The 17693-nt window shown below is 36.2% G+C and overlaps 1 protein-coding gene and 1 pseudogene across 1 annotated transcript; one reads left to right on the plus strand and one right to left on the minus strand.

Moving 5' to 3' along the window:
• Positions 1-1746: 1746 nt before the first annotated feature.
• LOC120136562 lies at positions 1747-5670 on the plus strand (annotated as a pseudogene).
• A 1557-nt stretch (positions 5671-7227) lies between these two features.
• On the minus strand, positions 7228-16997 carry LOC120136563. Its single transcript, XM_039152554.1, has 2 exons — positions 16880-16997; positions 7228-7715 (listed from the first exon to the last, which is right to left on the minus strand). Exons 1-2 carry the CDS (start codon positions 16995-16997, stop codon positions 7243-7245), a joined length of 591 nt encoding a protein of 196 aa, XP_039008485.1. The 3' UTR covers positions 7228-7242.
• Between the last annotated feature and the right edge of the window lie 696 nt (positions 16998-17693).

Genomic DNA, 17693 nt, shown 5'->3' on the forward strand with positions numbered 1-17693 from the left:
TAATTACATATTTTGATGAATTTGGGGATGAAATTGGAAGATTCAAAAGTTTGGGGACTAATTTAAAATAAGGGTCATAGTTTAGGAATGAAATTATAATATTCAAAAGTTTAAGGACTAATTTAAAATGAAGTCATAGATTGGAGATAAAATCAGAATATTTAAAAGTTTAAGGACCAATTTAAAATGAGAGTCATAGTTTGGGGACATATGATGAATTAACTTTTTAATAAAATAAAATCATAATTTAGTTGTATGGACCAAGTGTACTCTGTGGTTAAAAAAACTTATTATTATTCTTTGAAGTCTCAGGTTTGAGCACCGCATAAGCCACGAGTATAAGCGTTCATTGTCAAAGGTCCACATCAGCTAAACCGCTTGTTTTTAATGGTTGAAACCACTTAAATAATTATGTAGTCATATTGTCAAAATTGAAAGTATGATAGTTATATCAACACCAAAATCATAATTAAATGGTCGTTTGAGTATATTACCATATTTATTAAAAAGTTAGTATTCAATTAAAAAAATCATTTCGATAGTTTTTGTAATTCTTTTTTTCTATTTTTAATGTGTTTTTTTCGTGTAATGTATAGAGCGTTTGATAAACTTTTCATATAACCTTTTTATATTTGTTAATTAAATTAAATAAATTAATATGAACAAAATTTGTATGTTTATTTAGTAAACAAATGATGTTAAATAAAAGAGTGTGAACAAAAGTTTATATTTATTTAATAAATGAACGAACACAAGATATGTGTGTTCGATTCGTTTAAATTCACAATCAAACTCGTTTATTCGATTCTCCTCTTCTTTTTACTTTTATTATTGTTGGTAATGCTTAGATACTATTCCACATAAGTTGAGAAATACCAATGACTTAAGTATTTATAGTGTACATTCTTCCCTCCTTGTTAAGTGATAGAAAACAAGGGATCATCTTGCACATTGCTGTTGTTATTTGTTTGTTTTGGCTCGTGATTGTGGTTGTAGTGGCAGTGGTAGTACTTGTCTTTGACACGTTCTTTCTATTTTTTTATATAAAAAATCAACAGCTGATTAAATAGATGCTTATGATAAATAGTTAATCAAACTCTCGACACTTACATATACTTTCTCAAAGCTTTTTAAGATTCTCTTTTTTCCGGTGAAGAAGAGCAATACCGCCAGCATTATACTCTGAATTTAGGTGTACGAAATATCGGAGCGATCGTGCTAACTTTGAGAGAGAATCCGCCTATTGTAACGATTACGCACATCGGGATAAATTTATTTATAAGACACTGGCTTTATCCCAACACAATTCCATTTGTTTGATTATTTATTTTTTATTATTTTGCTCAGTCAATACTAACAATATAGTTTTGCAGTCCTATTATTTCCAACAATTATATTTTAAATATCCATGAAATATGAACTAAAGTGAACGTATAATGGATTTTTGTCGAGAACGACAAGCCCTTGCTGTCGTTTATGGTTGATTTTAACTTTCTCATGAACTGAGGCGGCTACTTCTTCTTCCTCTGCTCGATATGCATACATAATCAGTTGTTAAATTCAGAATTTACATTTTCTTTTCTTTTTTATGCCAATTATTAATTAAATTAATATAAATCCAAAAAATTCGTTGTTTTTTTAATAGCACTTCTTTGCCACCTTCTCCTGTTTATATAACTCTAGCTATAAAAATGTAGAATTTTTCAACGTCTTGACTTCTTACAATCTCTTCATCCTCATGAATTTCAGATCTTCTGGAAATTACCCATTTCAAATCAGGCCTTCAAATTCATCTTCCAATGGCCAAACCCTTAGTTTTCTTAATACTCTTTACCTTCTGGGTTAGTTTCATTTCGGGTCAAAACCCGGGTCTCGAGGCTCCATACAGGATCCACACTTTGTTCTCCGTAGAATGCCAGAACTACTTCGATTGGCAAACCGTTGGGCTCATGCACAGCTTCAACAAGGCCCGGCAACCCGGTCCAGTGACCCGGTTACTGAGCTGTACGGAGGAGGAGAAGAAGAATTATAAAGGGATGGATTTGGCTCCCACTCTCGAGGTTCCCTATACGAGTAAACATCCAAAAACTGGTGATTGGTGAAGTTTCTTCCTTTTATTCACTGTTTCTTTAGCTCTCTTTTGTGGTTTGAAGTTGTTTCCAATGGTTGCTTTGGTTAATTTCGGGGTTCTGGTTAGCTGGTTTCTTAATTGTTGAAAGGGTCAAGTTCATTGTCTAGATTCAATTTCTTTGATCTAATTTGTGAATTGTTATTATCAACCCTAATGAAGTAGAAGGGTTTATTTTTTATTGGGAATTTGCTTATGAAAGAGTGTTGATTGAAGTTCAGTTTCATATGTTTATAGGTTCATGAATGTTGAACATCTTGCATAAAGTCCCTTGTTGTAGCTCTCTTTGTGGGATTGCCTTTTTCAATCGTTTTCGTACAAGTTTGTTTTCTATTTTGTAGGTACCCTGCCATTAACAAGCCTGCTGGAATTGTCCACTGGCTAAAACATAGTAAAGATGCAGAGAACGTCGACGGGTTGTGATTTTGGATGCGGACATGATCCTCCGAGGTCCGATTATACCTTGGGAACTTGGGGCAGAGAAAGGCCACCCCATTGCTGCGTATTACGGGTACTATAATTTTTTGATATATGCTGAAACTGAGGATTGTTTATTCTTGTAGTAGTGAAAAGATAATGTTTCAAGAGAAAGAAATGTGTGTATTTGCACCTTGTTGTGAGCTGTAGATGCATCGTGCGTATTTTCTATGTCCATTTCCGAATTCCTCACTTTGGTATTCGTGATTATTCGGTACTTCAGGTACGTGGTAGGATGTGATAATATTCTAGCTAAATTGCACACAAAGCACCCGGAACTTTGTGACAAGGTTGGTGGGCTTTTAGCCATGCACATAGATGATCTTCGAGTTCTAGCACCTTTGTGGCTTTCAAAGACAGAAGAAGTACGTGAAGACAGAGCTCACTGGGCGACCAATATAACCGGTGACATTTATGGGAAAGGTTGGATTAGTGAGATGTATGGTTATTCATTCGGTGCTGCGGAAGTACGTTATTTCGTTTATTTTGTACTATCATAAAAAGAATATAAAAGAATTTTCCTTTCTTCAGCCGTGCTACCTGTGATATTCCTATATCCATCATTTTCATTTTAGTTATATGTTCTTTTGTTTTCAGGCTGGACTTAGGCATAAGATTAACGATGACCTGATGATATACCCAGGCTATACTCCACAACCAGGTGTTGAGCCTATTCTTCTACATTATGGGTTGCCGATTAGTGTTGGAAATTGGTCTTTCAGTAAATTAGAGCATCATGAAGATGGGATTGTTTACGAGTGTGGACGACTCTTTCCCGAACCTCCTTATCCTAGAAATGTATGTAATGTTCACAAATGCTTATCTATGTCCATCTAATGCATGTTACATTCGTAAACTTAAACATCATGCTTATTACTTAAACACCTGCACATATCATCTGTTTTATTTGTAATTACAAATTACGTGTGAGACTTGATTTCGTGCATCCTTTCCGTACACAGGTTAAATTGATGGAACCTGATCCAAATAAAAGGCGTGGCTTGTTCTTGAGTATTGAGTGTATTAATACTATGAATGAGGGTCTTCTGTTACAACATGCCAGAAATGGATGCCCAAAGCCAAAGTGGTCAAAATATCTAAGCTTTTTGAAAAGCAAAACTTTTTCTGAACTAACTAAACCGAAGTTGCTTACTCCTCTCGGGATACAAACTGAGCCGGCCAAGGAGCAGAAGGAAACTGATGAATATATAAGACCATATCCGAAAATTCACACCTTATTTTCAACAGAATTTACTTCTTATTTTGATTGGCAGACTGTAGGACTCATTCACAGTTTCCACCTCAGTGGCCAGCCTGGAAATATAACACGTCTTCTCAGCTGTACAGACGAGGAGTTAAAAGCAATACAAAGGTCATGACTTGGCACCAACTCATTATGTCCCTTCAATGAGCCGCCATCCGCTTACAGGCGACTGGTAATTCTCGATTTATTGTTAGTTACTTTGGCTCCCGATAAAAAAACTCTTAGGCTACATAAACAACTTGATACCCTGACCAAGCTTTATAAACTTGAAGGCAGAGAATAAACTATTGGTTTTGCTGGATTCATTTCAGGTATCCGGCAATTAATAAACCAGCTGCTGTTGTTCATTGGCTCAACCATGTAGACATTGATGCAGAGTATGTGGTTATCCTTGATGCTGACATGATCTTGAGAGGCCCAATTACACCATGGGAGTTCAAAGCAGCACGTGGCCGACCAGTTTCAACCCCATATGAGTAAGTCGAGGAGAACGAGGATTAATGTCCTTCAAATTTGTTTTACAACACTCTTTCTTCTTATCCCCCCATCCCACCTCTTTTCTCGGTATTCGTTGAATAACCCATAATTAATTTATGGCTATGCTTGGTAATTACCTTATTGGCTGTGACAATGAGCTTGCTAAACTTCATACTCGCCATCCCGAGGCTTGTGACAATGTTGGAGGTGTTATTATCATGCATATCGATGATCTCCGGGAATTTGCACTGCAATGGTTGCTTAAAACTGAGGAAGTTCGAGCTGACAAAGCTCATTATGCAACAAACATTACTGGAGATATCTTCGAATCTGGATGGATCAGTGAAATGTATGGTTACTCGTTTGGTGCAGCAGAGGTAATGTTTTCGTTTCTTCTTATAAACTAGATTGTAACTCTTTATGTCCTACAAATGAGATTCTGGAGTAAAGACAATAAATATTCATCTACTCTTTATCATGCAGTTGAATTTACAGCACCTCATAAGCAGTGAGATATTAATATATCCTGGATATGTTCCCGAACCTGGCGTCAAGTACAGAGTTTTCCACTATGGCTTGGAGTTTAAAGTTGGGAATTGGAGCTTTGATAAGGCGAATTGGAGAGAGGTTGACGTCGTCAACAATTGCTGGGCTACGTTTTCCGACCCTCCCGATCACACTTGAACAAACTGATGAGAGCTTACTTCAACGAGACCTGCTTAGCATAGAATGTGGGAGAACGCTAAATGAAGCACTGCGTTTGCATCACAAGAGGAGAAACTGCCCCAACCCTGCTGTCTTATCCAATCCGAAATCGGATACAACAAAGGATATTGCAACTTCGAGGAAACTCGGTAGGTCTTCCGGGAGTGACGATGTAAAAGGCAATCCAGTGCCCAGAAATCATTCTCAGGAATCATCTGAACCTAAAGTTAAAGATGGGCTCTTCAGTACTTTAAGGTTCTGGATCATTCTTTTATGGGTGTTTTCCGGATTGGGTTTTATGTTAGTCACGCTAGCAGTGTGTTCGAGTTACGCAGGCAAGGGATCATCGAAAGGTAAAAGTAACAAAAACAGGAGAAGAGCTTATACAGGATTCTTAAAACCAAATGGCCGTAGCTCGCAAGTCGGACGTATAATTGTAACATCATAAGTTTCACCTAGAGATGAAAAACACATAGTTCAATAGCGATTGGAGCGAGAACCCAAGCATGATATAGTGTTCCAAGACAAAAATGGTGGAGTGCCATTGACATAGTTGGAGATCAGAAAATACTAAGCTTCTCTGGTTTTCTAACGGGCAAAAGATTGACATTGTAGTTTGTGTTTTCATTGCGAATACTTCGGTTTCGAAGCTCCCACCAAGAAAGATATGCTATAATCTGTTCAAATTTTGTTTTCAGGAATTGTAAAACATTACCCTTGAGTTTCTACAAACTTTTGCATGACATAGAAAGTATGAATGGAAAATTCAGATATAACTTCATACAACTGCAACAAACTGCGTTGTTAGACAAGTTATAACTTATTTCACACTCTCTTGGTTGGCCATATATGCTGAGTTTATATTTTAATTTCATGTTGATAGGATGGTGAATATTATTGATCACGATGATTTAGAGTTTTGAGTAGAGTTTTAAAGTCATTTAGATAAAATCTAAACTGATGGAGTGGTAGTAGACAATGAAATGAGTTGATAGATATCTTGAGTGACCGAAGAATGATAATTTTAATGTTGGTGTAGAACATGGTTGAAATTGTAAGACTTTCATTTTTGGAGGAAGAAGATAAAATAGAAAGGAGAAAACGATATGGATAATACATGAATTTTAAGTTGATAAAAATAGTCCACATCAGCACATGTGGTTGACATGTCACCCTTCTATTTACGATTTAACATCTAAGTGATGAAACTAAGTTGAGTGACTAAAATAAGAGTGAGAAGAAAGTTGAGTGGTGATATTTGTAATTTACCCTAATATAAAATAGGATAAGTTTTTTTATCATTAAATTTGTTTTTAAATATCTAAACTAAGTATAATTCCCAATTTGAGAGATATTATTATGCTTTCGTATGATTCGATTGATAAAAAAATAAAATATTTCTTTATCAAATGAAAGATTTTGTTTTCACAAATATAATTATTTTCAAAATAAATTATAAATAGCATTAAAAATTTATCACATATTTATATATTTAAAAATTAAATTCTATATATTTAAAATTTTATTTGTAAAATTTAAAATTAAAACATGAATTATTTTTTTAGTCTATACCATCAAGAAAAAAAAATAAAACTTTATCTAACCATTCTTTTACTATTGTGAAAAAAATGAATTTTTATTCTTAGAATTAAAAATATGATTGTTGATAATTTTTTTATTTCTAATTAATATTCCAAAGAGATAAGATGGGAGAGCTTGATTTTTTTAATAATTTAAGATGATTATAAAGTAATAATTGTTGATAAATTTTTTAACGAATTGATAATGCGCACAGACTTTGCAGGTTAGGAGACGAATGATTTTATATCAGAGGGGCGAAATTATAAAATTTTAGAGGATAAACGAGCTTATAAAATTTTAAAGGATGAAAATAAATTTTTAACAGACAATAAAAAGAATATATATAAAATATATAGGAATTTAAAATTTTTAGGGGATGACCACTCCTACCCGCCTCTCTAGGTCCATCTATGCTTGTAAACACAATTATTTAAATTTAATTGCCTTTTATTATGAAAGCTACTCCATGAATTTAGTGCTTGAATATTTTTAAATATGAAATACAATCCACATAGTTTGAGAAGAAATAAACATTTATTTAATAAATTATGGCCTAACCCACAATCCAAATTCAACCAAATATAAAAATATTAAAACCCAATAATGATTATCAAATTTTCCCAACTAAACACCAACCTTCCTCCTCCTCATCATCCTCAACATGAACATGAATACCATCATTTTTCACATCATCCTCCTCATTATGATCAACAATATTTTCTTCAATCCCGCCTTCATAATCTTCCATTTCTCCCAAGGATTGAGAATTCACTTTGGAACCATCATTAACTATATATTCATCGTCATCGCGATCATGATCATAATCACTAGACAAATGGTCCAAAATCCTTGAAGCTGAAAACCCAGAATCTTTGAAACCAGGCCTCCCATCAACAACTCTCCAAGTGATCAACCTGCAGCTAGAAACCATTTCACTTGACTTCGATTTATGACTTCCTTTCGTTTTATCTTTGGACTTACAAGTCGGATGCATGTAACACCCTAAGCATCGTGGCCTACTGCATCGTCCCGTAAACTTGGAATGATTAGTTGGCTTCGTCGGCATCTTTGTGAATAATCCGGCTGTAACATCCTCCATGCCGGGTTAGTGATTAATTTGCAAAGTTTCAACATTTGGTGATTAAAGTAGAATAATTATATAGTTTAAAAATAATGGTTAGTAAATATGAAATGAATGTAAGGACAAAATGGTCATTTGTAAGGAAAAATTATAATTAAAAAAATGTTATGGGGTTATATTAGAACCCACGTGGGGCTTGTGGAGGAAACAAATGTTTCCAGAATCCTCTCATTTCTTCTTCATTCTTCCTTATTCCTTATCTTCTTCTCTTCCTTCTCCAAACGTGAAGCTTGCAAGTAAAGGTAAGAATCTGAACCTTGGTAGTTTCTTTGATTTTTAGATTGGAAATGGAAGTTTGGATGTTATATAAGCTAAAGGAAAGCTTATATGACATTAAGACAACAAGATAAGTGTTTTAGGTATAGATTTGTAAAATGAGTTTTTAGATGAAATTTTGATATGGATGAGTTTTTGAAGTTTGAATAAGATTTTTGACTTGTCAATAAGTTAATTAAGAAGTATGAGATAATAGAATTGAAATTAGAACAAGTTAGAATTGGAGTAAGATTCTTCAATTCTATATGGATGATTAGTTTTTTTTAGTTTTAGAGGTATTGAATGGATAATAATTAGTTTAAGTAAGTGTATGAAAGCTAAGAGTATTAAAGGGAGTGAAATAGGTATGTTTGAGCTGAAATGAGATGATTTTCGAGCTCAAAATAGGATTTCTGGGCTAAGGGAATCGGTACCCATTCAAGGGGAATCGATACCCCCTCAACGAATATGAATTTCCAGAATGCTAGAGGGGAATCGATACCCCCAGGGGGGGAACCGATTCCCCCATGAAAAAAAAAGAAGAAAAGAAAGAAAAACTAAGCTATTAATTCCTTAAATTAATAAACTATTAAAGCTTAATTTCAAGACATAGACATCTGATAAGCATCTTGAAAATTATGTTTATGTAGATATCGAGCCTACACGAGTTTGGGAACAATCTACAAGTAGGATCGATCGAGGAAAAGGCAAAGAAATATAGGTGAGTGCATATGCATAGCATAATTATAGAAATATACTCCATTCTAGACTTGTGATAAGTCTAGATTTTATATCTTGGTACATGAGCATATCCTGTATTATGAGACATGACATGAGTTCATATAAAATGCATTATATGACATGAATATGTGGGAAAAGTTATGAGCTATGTGAAAAGGTAAGAATTTACATGTCTACGCGATATAGACTACGTGAAATGTAAAAGCCCATGTTATGTAGATGAGAACTATAGGTATAGTTGGCATGCCAAGGGTAGAGGGTCTACGCGGTCCTTCGGGACATATGTATATTCTTTGGAACATGTGTGAAGTCTTGAAAGACACATACTTGATCCCTAGTATATGTATATGATTCTTAAGGAATTCTATGTGGTCCTTATGGACATCATTATATGGCACTACGGTGCAATTCTACGCGGTCCTTCGGGATATATATATATTCTATGGAACATGTGTGAAGTCTTGGAAAGACACATACTTGATCCCTAGTATATGTATATGATTCTTAAGGAATTCTATGTGGTCCTTATGGACATCATTATATGGCACTACGGTGCAATTCTACGCGGCACTTCGGTGCATTTATATGAGCTGTAGTGACAGCATAGTGCACAACCTCACGTTACTCAGATACCTTAGGTTCTCAATATGTTATCATGGGCCAATAAACTTATTAATACAAATTCATGAATGTTAAAGTCATATGCTTACAGGTATGGATATTGATGATGGAGACTACATTGATTAAATACATGTTTGCATCTCATTTCATATGATCATGACATTTTCATTACATTGCCTTGTTATTATTATTGCCTCACTAAGTCGATGACTTAGCGTGTGAGTGTTTCACACGTAGGATCCGAGAAAATAGACGAGACAGGTGTAGCAGCTTGACAGCATTACTCCTGCAACCACCAGATCAGAAGCAACTTAATCAGTAGGTCATTTTGTTATGTAAATGGCAGTTGGCATGTAATTAAAGGGTTAAGTTGTGTATGCTCTGAATATTTTGGTAAACTTAGATTACAATATGTATATTATCGTATTTTCTTAATATAAGTTCAAATATTTTGCTATTATTTGTTAAGAGTTGTGTTTTAAAGTCAATGTAGTATCTCTGACTCATATCCGGGTCGGGTACGGGTTGGGGGTGTTACATTTAATGGTATCAGAGCTATGGTTTAGCCGATTCTAGGCATGAACCAGAGTCTATAGAGTCTTTAAATGGAATACATGCCAACAAATAGTGAGAACTTCTGATCTGGTATAGTATGAGTATGCTGTTTTGCTAATAGAACAATGTGTTTATTCTTATTAGATGTCCGGACACAATAGCTCCCGAAGTGAAGCGGGAGAAGATAGGCATGCTGAAAGTAGTAATTCACCTGCCCTGGCCAGGCAAGGTGAAGAACAGGCATCTCAAGGAGTGCCTGTGCAAGATCAAGATACGTTCTTCAGAACGTTAGACGCTATTCTGACGCGTCTTCAACCTTCTGTTCCACTAACTCAAAGAATAAATGTAGCAAAAGAGTTGAGAGGTTTAGGAGCTTCCGAATTTAAGGGAGAAGCTGAGGAAGGTCCAGTGTCAGCGGATCTTTGGTTGAATGATTTGAAAATCATGTTAGATGGTCTCCACTGTTCCGAAGTGGAGAAATTAGATGGAGCTGTGTCTTTATTGAGGGGTCAGGCGAGGATATGGTGGATGAACGTCACCATTAGGATGTCAACCGACCAGTGACTTGGTCTTTGTTTTTAGAAGAATTTAAAAACAAGTATATTGGAGATCAGTTTATCCGACAAATGAAGCAGGAGTTTATGAATTTGAAGCAGATGAGCCGCTCTGTATATGAGTACGAATGTGAGTTTAATAAGCTGAGCAGGTTTGCAGCTGAGCTTGTGCCTACTGAAAAAGATGCTTGCGAATGGTTCGTGGAGGGCTTGCGTCCTAGACTTAAAGAATTGTTGATAGTATTAAACTTGTCCTCGTTCCAGGAGGTGATTAATCGTGCAAAAGCTCTTGAAAGGGCTCAGAATGAAAGATTTGGGGACTCAAGAGTTCAGACATCAAAGAGGACGACTACTTTTTCTAGCTCAGTACCATCAAAAAGGGGAAGAGACTCGGGATTTCGATCACAAACTAGATCAAATCAGTTGCATCGTCTGCTAGGGGAGTAAGTAAGGCAAGACCTAGACAGACGCAGTTAGTGGAATCTGGTGCTGGGAGATCTACTCTGAGTCAAGGGAGACAGTGTCAGCACTATGGGAAAAACCATTATGGGGCTTGTCGTATGGCTGCTGGGACTTGTTTTCGATGCGGAGACGCCGGATATTTTATCCGGGATTGTCCATTGATTGTTGGTGAGCCTGCACCATCTGGAAGAGTTGGTTCTTCCTCACAAAGAGGAAGAGGCAGAGGAAGGAACCCGTCTGAATTCTCTGCTCAACCTGAAGTTCGATCCACTGCTCGGGTATACAATCTAAAGACAAGTGAAGACCGTGATGACCCTGATATTATAGCAGGTACTTTTCAATTGTATGATAAATTAGTATTGGTGTTGATTGATCCGGGTTCTAATTATTCTTATATTGCAAGTAAGTTAGTAAAGGAGTTGAGGATTCCTATAGAAGCTACGAGTAATGTGATGATAGTAACTAATCCGTTAGGGCATAGTACTCAGGTGGACAAAGTCTGTAAGGGGTGTCCCATAAAGGTTCAGGGAATTGAATTCCCTGCTAATCTGATGGAATTACCCTTTGACGAGTTTGAAGTGATTCTGGGAATGGATTGGTTGTTTCATTATTATGGGAATGTCGACTGTAGATTGAAAAAGGTAACCCTGAAGAGTCCAGAAGGAATAGAAGTTAATGTGATCAGTAAAATGTGTAATCCTTTAGCAAATGTAATATCAGTGATATCTGCCAAGAAATTATTGCTACAAGGATGTCAGGGTTTTCTTGCAAATGTGATTGATTCAAGAGCTCAAGAGAAAAGGTTAGAGGAAATTCCAATAGTTCGAGAGATCCCTGATGTTTTTCCTGCTGAACTGCCAGGATTACCTCCGGATAGAGAGGTAGAATTTCAAATTGAAGTAATGCCAGGAATCGCTCCAATTGCAATGGCACCTTATCGGATGGCTCCGAAGGAATTGCAAGAGTTAAAGAATCAATTGCAAGATTTGTTAGAAAAAGGATTTATTCGACCAAGTGTGTCGCCTTGGGGAGCTCCGGTGTTATTTGTTAAGAAGAAGGATGGATCAATGCGTCTCTGTATTGATTATCGACAGCTTAATAAGGTGACCATTAAGAACAAGTATCCCCTTCCGCACATTGATGACTTGTTTGATCAACTAAAAGGAGCTTCGGTATTTTCGAAGATCGATCTACGTTCGGGTTATCATCAATTGAAGATCCAGGAGAAAGATATTCCGAAGACAGCTTTCAGAACGAGATATGGTCATTATGAATTTATCGTAATGCCATTCGGAGTAACGAATGCACCTGCTGCTTTCATGGATCTCATGAACATGATTTTTCAGCCCTATCTGGACCAGTTTGTTGTTGTCTTTATTGATGACATACTGGTCTACTCGAAGTCCATTGAGGAGCATAGCACACATCTGAGGATCGTCTTGCAAATTTTAAGAGATAAAAAGTTGTATGCCAAATTGTCCAAATGTGAGTTCTGGTTAAAGGAAGTAATTTTCTTGGGGCATGTGATCTCGGCAGTTGGGATTAGAGTAGACCATCATAAGGTTAAAGCTATAATGGATTGGGAAGTTCCTAAGAATGTGTCTCAAGTTCGGAGTTTTCTTGGACTTGCCGGTTACTATCGAAGATTCGTTAAGAATTTTTCGATGATTGTGCTGCCTCTAAAAAAGTTAATGAGAAAGAACGTACCATTTGTTTGGACTTCGGAATGTCAAGAAAGTTTCGAAGCTTTAAAGAGAATTCTAACGGAAACTCTGATATTGGTTCAACCGGAATCTGGCAAGAATTTTGTGGTATACAGTGACGCATCCCATAATGGGTTGGGGTGTGTATTAATGCAAGAAGGAAAGGTGGTAGCGTATGCATCGAGACAGTTGAAACCACACGAAAGGAATTACCCCACTCATGATTTAGAAATGGCTGCTGTAGTATTCGCTCTTAGGATTTGGCGTCATTATCTTTATGGGGAGCGTTGTTACTTATATATGGATCATAAGAGCCTGAAGTACCTGATGACTCAAAAAGAATTGAATTTGTGGCAACGTAGATGGGTAGAGTTCTTAAAGGATTATGATGTGATAATTGACTATCATCCCGGAAAGGCTAATGTGGTAGCAGATGCTTTGAGTAGAAAGACGTTTGCAGCCTTACGAGCTATGGATGCAAGATTATCTTTAACGGGAGACGGTGGTCTTTGTGCAGAATTAACCCTTAAACCAACATGGTTGGAACGAATAGGAGAATTACAAAGTAAAGATGAAGTGTGTTTGAAAAGAATTGAACAAGTAAAGAACAAAGAGATTAAAAACTTTGAGATTAAGTCAGATGGAAATCTATATTGTAAAGGAAGAATTGTAATACCCGACAATGACGACTTGAAGAAAAAATTTTTATCAGAGGCTCATTGCAGTCCATTAACGATGCACCCGGGTGGAACCAAGATGTATATGGATTTGAAGGATCGATTTTGGTGGTCAGGGATGAAACGAAGCATCACCGAATTTGTGTCTAAGTGTTTGATATGTCAACAAGTCAAAGCCGAGCATCAAGTTCCATCAGGATTATTGCAACCGCTTTTTATTCCTCAATGGAAATGGGAAAATGTTACGATGGATTTTGTTTCGGGGTTACCCTTGACTCCGAACAAAAGAGAATCAATCTGGGTAATTGTCGATCGATTAACTAAGTCAGCGCATTTTCTTCCGGTTAGAACGGATTTCTCTATGGAAAAGTATGCAGAGCTGTATATTAGAGAAGTTATTAGATTGCATGGAGTACCTGTTTCCATAGTCTCTGATCGAGACCCTTGATTCACTTCTAGATTCTGGAAATCTTTGCATGGAGCGTTGGGGACTCGTTTAAACTTTAGTACGGCTTTTCATCCTCAGACTGATGGGCAATCAGAGAGAACTATTCAGATATTGGAAGATATGTTGAGAGCATGCGTAATGGAATTTAAAAGATCATGGGAAAAGTATTTACCGCTGGCAGAGTTCGTTTACAACAATAGTTATCAGTCTAGTATAAAGATGGCCCCATATGAAGCATTATATGGAAGAAAATGTCGTACTCCATTAAATTGGTATGAACTCAAAGACCGAAGTGTTCTTGGTCCGGATTTAATTCAAGATGTAGAACAGAAAGTTCGAGAAATTCATCATAACCTCAAAGTGGCCTCTGATCGACAAAAGTCCTATTCTGATCTAAAAAGGAAAGAAATTGAATTTCAAGTTGGAGATAAAGTGTTTTTAAAAGTGTCTCCATGGAAGAAGGTGTTGAGATTTGGTCGAAAAGGAAAATTGAGTCCTCGGTTTATTGGACCATATGAGATTATAAAGAGAGTATGACCTGTAGCATATCAGCTAGCTTTACCACCTGAGATGGAAAAGATACATGATGTCTTTCACGTTTCAATGCTTCGAAGATATAGATCTGATCCATCTCATATCGTGACACCAGAAGAGATTGAGGTTCGACCTGACTTGACTTATGAGGAAGAATCGATTCAAATTTTAGCTCATGAGGTTAAGCAATTGAGGAATAAGACTATTCCATTGGTTAAAGTTTTATGGAAGAATCACAAAGTAGAGGAAGCAACATGGGAGCGTGAGGAGGATATGAGGAATCAGTATCCCCATCTCTTTTCTTATTGAAAATTCGAGGATGAATTTTCTTAAGGGAGGGAGATTTGTAACATCCTCCATGCCGGGTTAGTGATTAATTTGCAAAGTTTCAACATTTGGTGATTAAAGTAGAATAATTATATAGTTTAAAAATAATGGTTAGTAAATATGAAATGAATGTAAGGACAAAATGGTCATTTGTAAGGAAAAATTATAATTAAAAAATATTATGGGGTTATATTAGAACCCACGTGGGGCTTGTGGAGGAAACAAATGTTTCCAGAATCCTCTCATTTCTTCTTCATTCTTCCTTATTCCTTATCTTCTTCTCTTCCTTCTCCAAACGTGAAGCTTGCAAGTAAAGGTAAGAATCTGAACCTTGGTAGTTTCTTTGATTTTTAGATTGGAAATGGAAGTTTGGATGTTATATAAGCTAAAGGAAAGCTTATATGACATTAAGACAACAAGATAAGTGTTTTAGGTATAGATTTGGAAAATGAGATTTTAGATGAAATTTTGATATGGATGAGTTTTTGAAGTTTGAATAAGATTTTTGACTTGTCAATAAGTTAATTAAGAAGTATGAGGTAATAGAATTGAAATTAGAACAAGTTGGAATTGGAGTAAGATTCTTCAATTCTATATGGATGATTAGTTTTTTTAGTTTTAGAGGTATTGAATGGATAATAATTAGTTTAAGTAAGTGTATGAAAGCTAAGAGTATTAAAGGGAGTGAAATAGGTATGTTTGAGCTGAAATGAGATGATTTTCGAGCTCAAAATAGGATTTCTGGGCTAGGGGAATCGGTACCCATTCAAGGGGAATCGATACCCCCTCAACGAATATGAATTTCCAGAATGCTAGAGGGGAATCGATACCCCCAGGGGGGGAACCGATTCCCCCATGAAAAAAAAAGAAGAAAAGAAAGAAAGACTAAGCTATTAATTCCTTAAATTGATAAACTATTAAAGCTTAATTTCAAGACATAGACATCTGATAAGCATCTTGAAAATTATGTTTATGTAGATATCGAGCCTACACGAGTTCGGGAACAATCTACAAGTAGGATCGATCGAGGAAAAGGCAAAGAAATATAGGTGAGTGCATATGCATGGCATAATTATAGAAATATACTCCATTCTAGACTTGTGATAAGTCTAGATTTTATATCATGGTATATGAGCATATCATGTATTATGAGACATGACATGAGTTCATATAAAATGCATTATATGACATGAATATGTGGGAAAAGTTATGAGCTATGTGAAAAGGTAAGAATTTACATGTCTACGCGATATAGACTACGTCAAATGTAAAAGCCCATGTTATGTAGATGAGAACTATAGGTATAGTTGGCATGCCAAGGGTAGAGGGTCTACGCGGTCCTTCGGGACATATGTATATTCTTTGGAACATGTGTGAAGTCTTGAAAGACACATACTTGATCCCTAGTATATGTATATGATTCTTAAGGAATTCTATGTGGTCCTTATGGACATCATTATATGGCACTACGGTGCAATTCTACGCGGTCCTTCGGGATATATATATATTCTGTGGAACATGTGTGAAGTCTTGGAAAGACACATACTTGATCCCTAGTATATGTATATGATTCTTAAGGAATTCTATGTGGTCCTTATGGACATCATTATATGACATTACGGTGCAATTCTACGCGGCACTTCGGTGCATTTATACGAGCTGTGGTGACAGCATAGTGCACAACCTCACGTTACTCAGATACCTTAGGTTCTCAATATGTTATCATGGGCCAATAAACTTATTAATACAAATTCATGAATGTTAAAGTCATATGCTTACAGGTATGGATATTGATGATGGAGACTACATTGATTAAATACATGTTTGCATCTCATTTCATATGATCATGACATTTTCATTACATTGCCTTGTTATTATTATTGCCTCACTAAGTCGATGACTTCGCGTGTGAGTGTTTCACACGTAGGATCCGAGAAAATAGACGAGACAGGTGTAGCAGCTTGACAGCATTACTCCTGCAACCACCAGATCAGAAGCAACTTAATCAGTAGGTCATTTTGTTATGTAAATGGCAGTTGGCATGTAATTAAAGGGTTAAGTTGTGTATGCTCTGAATATTTTGGTAAACTTAGATTACAATATATATATTATCGTATTTTCTTAATATAAGTCAAATATTTTGCTATTATTTGTTAAGAGTTATGTTTTAAAGTCAATGTAGTATCTCTGACTCATATCCGGGTCGGGTACGGGTTGGGGGTGTTACACCGGCAGTGAGAGGGGAGTCGAATTGCTGAATGAATCGAGATTCTGACTTCAAGTTCAACGGAGATGGGAGGATCCGGTATGTTTTCACCATACCATGTTGACGACCTTCCCTCCTCATTTTTTGGCCAAGATGAATGATAATTGATAAGATGAGAAGAAAGGCTAGGCCTTTTACCCTTATTATATAAGGTTTTTTTATTCAAAGGGACAAGCTTGGGACGCAAGGAGTTCATTTTATGGTCATAATGCGTGTGAACCAAGCTTAAACAATGAAGTAACAGTTTGTGAGAATGCATCCATGAAGGCTGAATGTGATGAAAGGCTGAGTTGAGTTAGTAAAAGAGGAAGGAGATGGTAAGATGGAGAGATGATAAAAGAAGATTTTTTATGACCGTAGAAAAATACTCTGCATTACAACCAGTTTATATAGAAGCTGTGCCTTCAAGTTTACTCTACCTCTATAACAGATTCATACCAGACTCCAACATTCATAACAGACTTTAACAGCTCACTCACACACACAATGCTCATATTAGGAGCACATGCACACCTTGCATATTCTAGAATATACTCGTGTATTTCAGACTTCATATTCCAATATTCTCTCGACTTCTTGATGAAAAGATGAAAACTCGAAACGAAAGTGCGATACATCTGTCCGTTCAATTTGAATCGGAAGTGCCGATGTTTCCTTCCATTCGATTTGAATCAGAAGTGCCGATACCTCCTTCCGTTCAATTTGAATCGGAAGTGTTGATGTCTCATTCCGTTCGACTTGAATCGAAAGTGTCGATGCCTCATTTCGTTCGACTTG

Source organism: Hibiscus syriacus, unplaced genomic scaffold (assembly GCF_006381635.1).
Source record: "Hibiscus syriacus cultivar Baekdansim isolate YM2019G1 unplaced genomic scaffold, ASM638163v2 tig00110633_pilon, whole genome shotgun sequence".
Lineage (NCBI taxonomy): Eukaryota > Viridiplantae > Streptophyta > Magnoliopsida > Malvales > Malvaceae > Hibiscus > Hibiscus syriacus.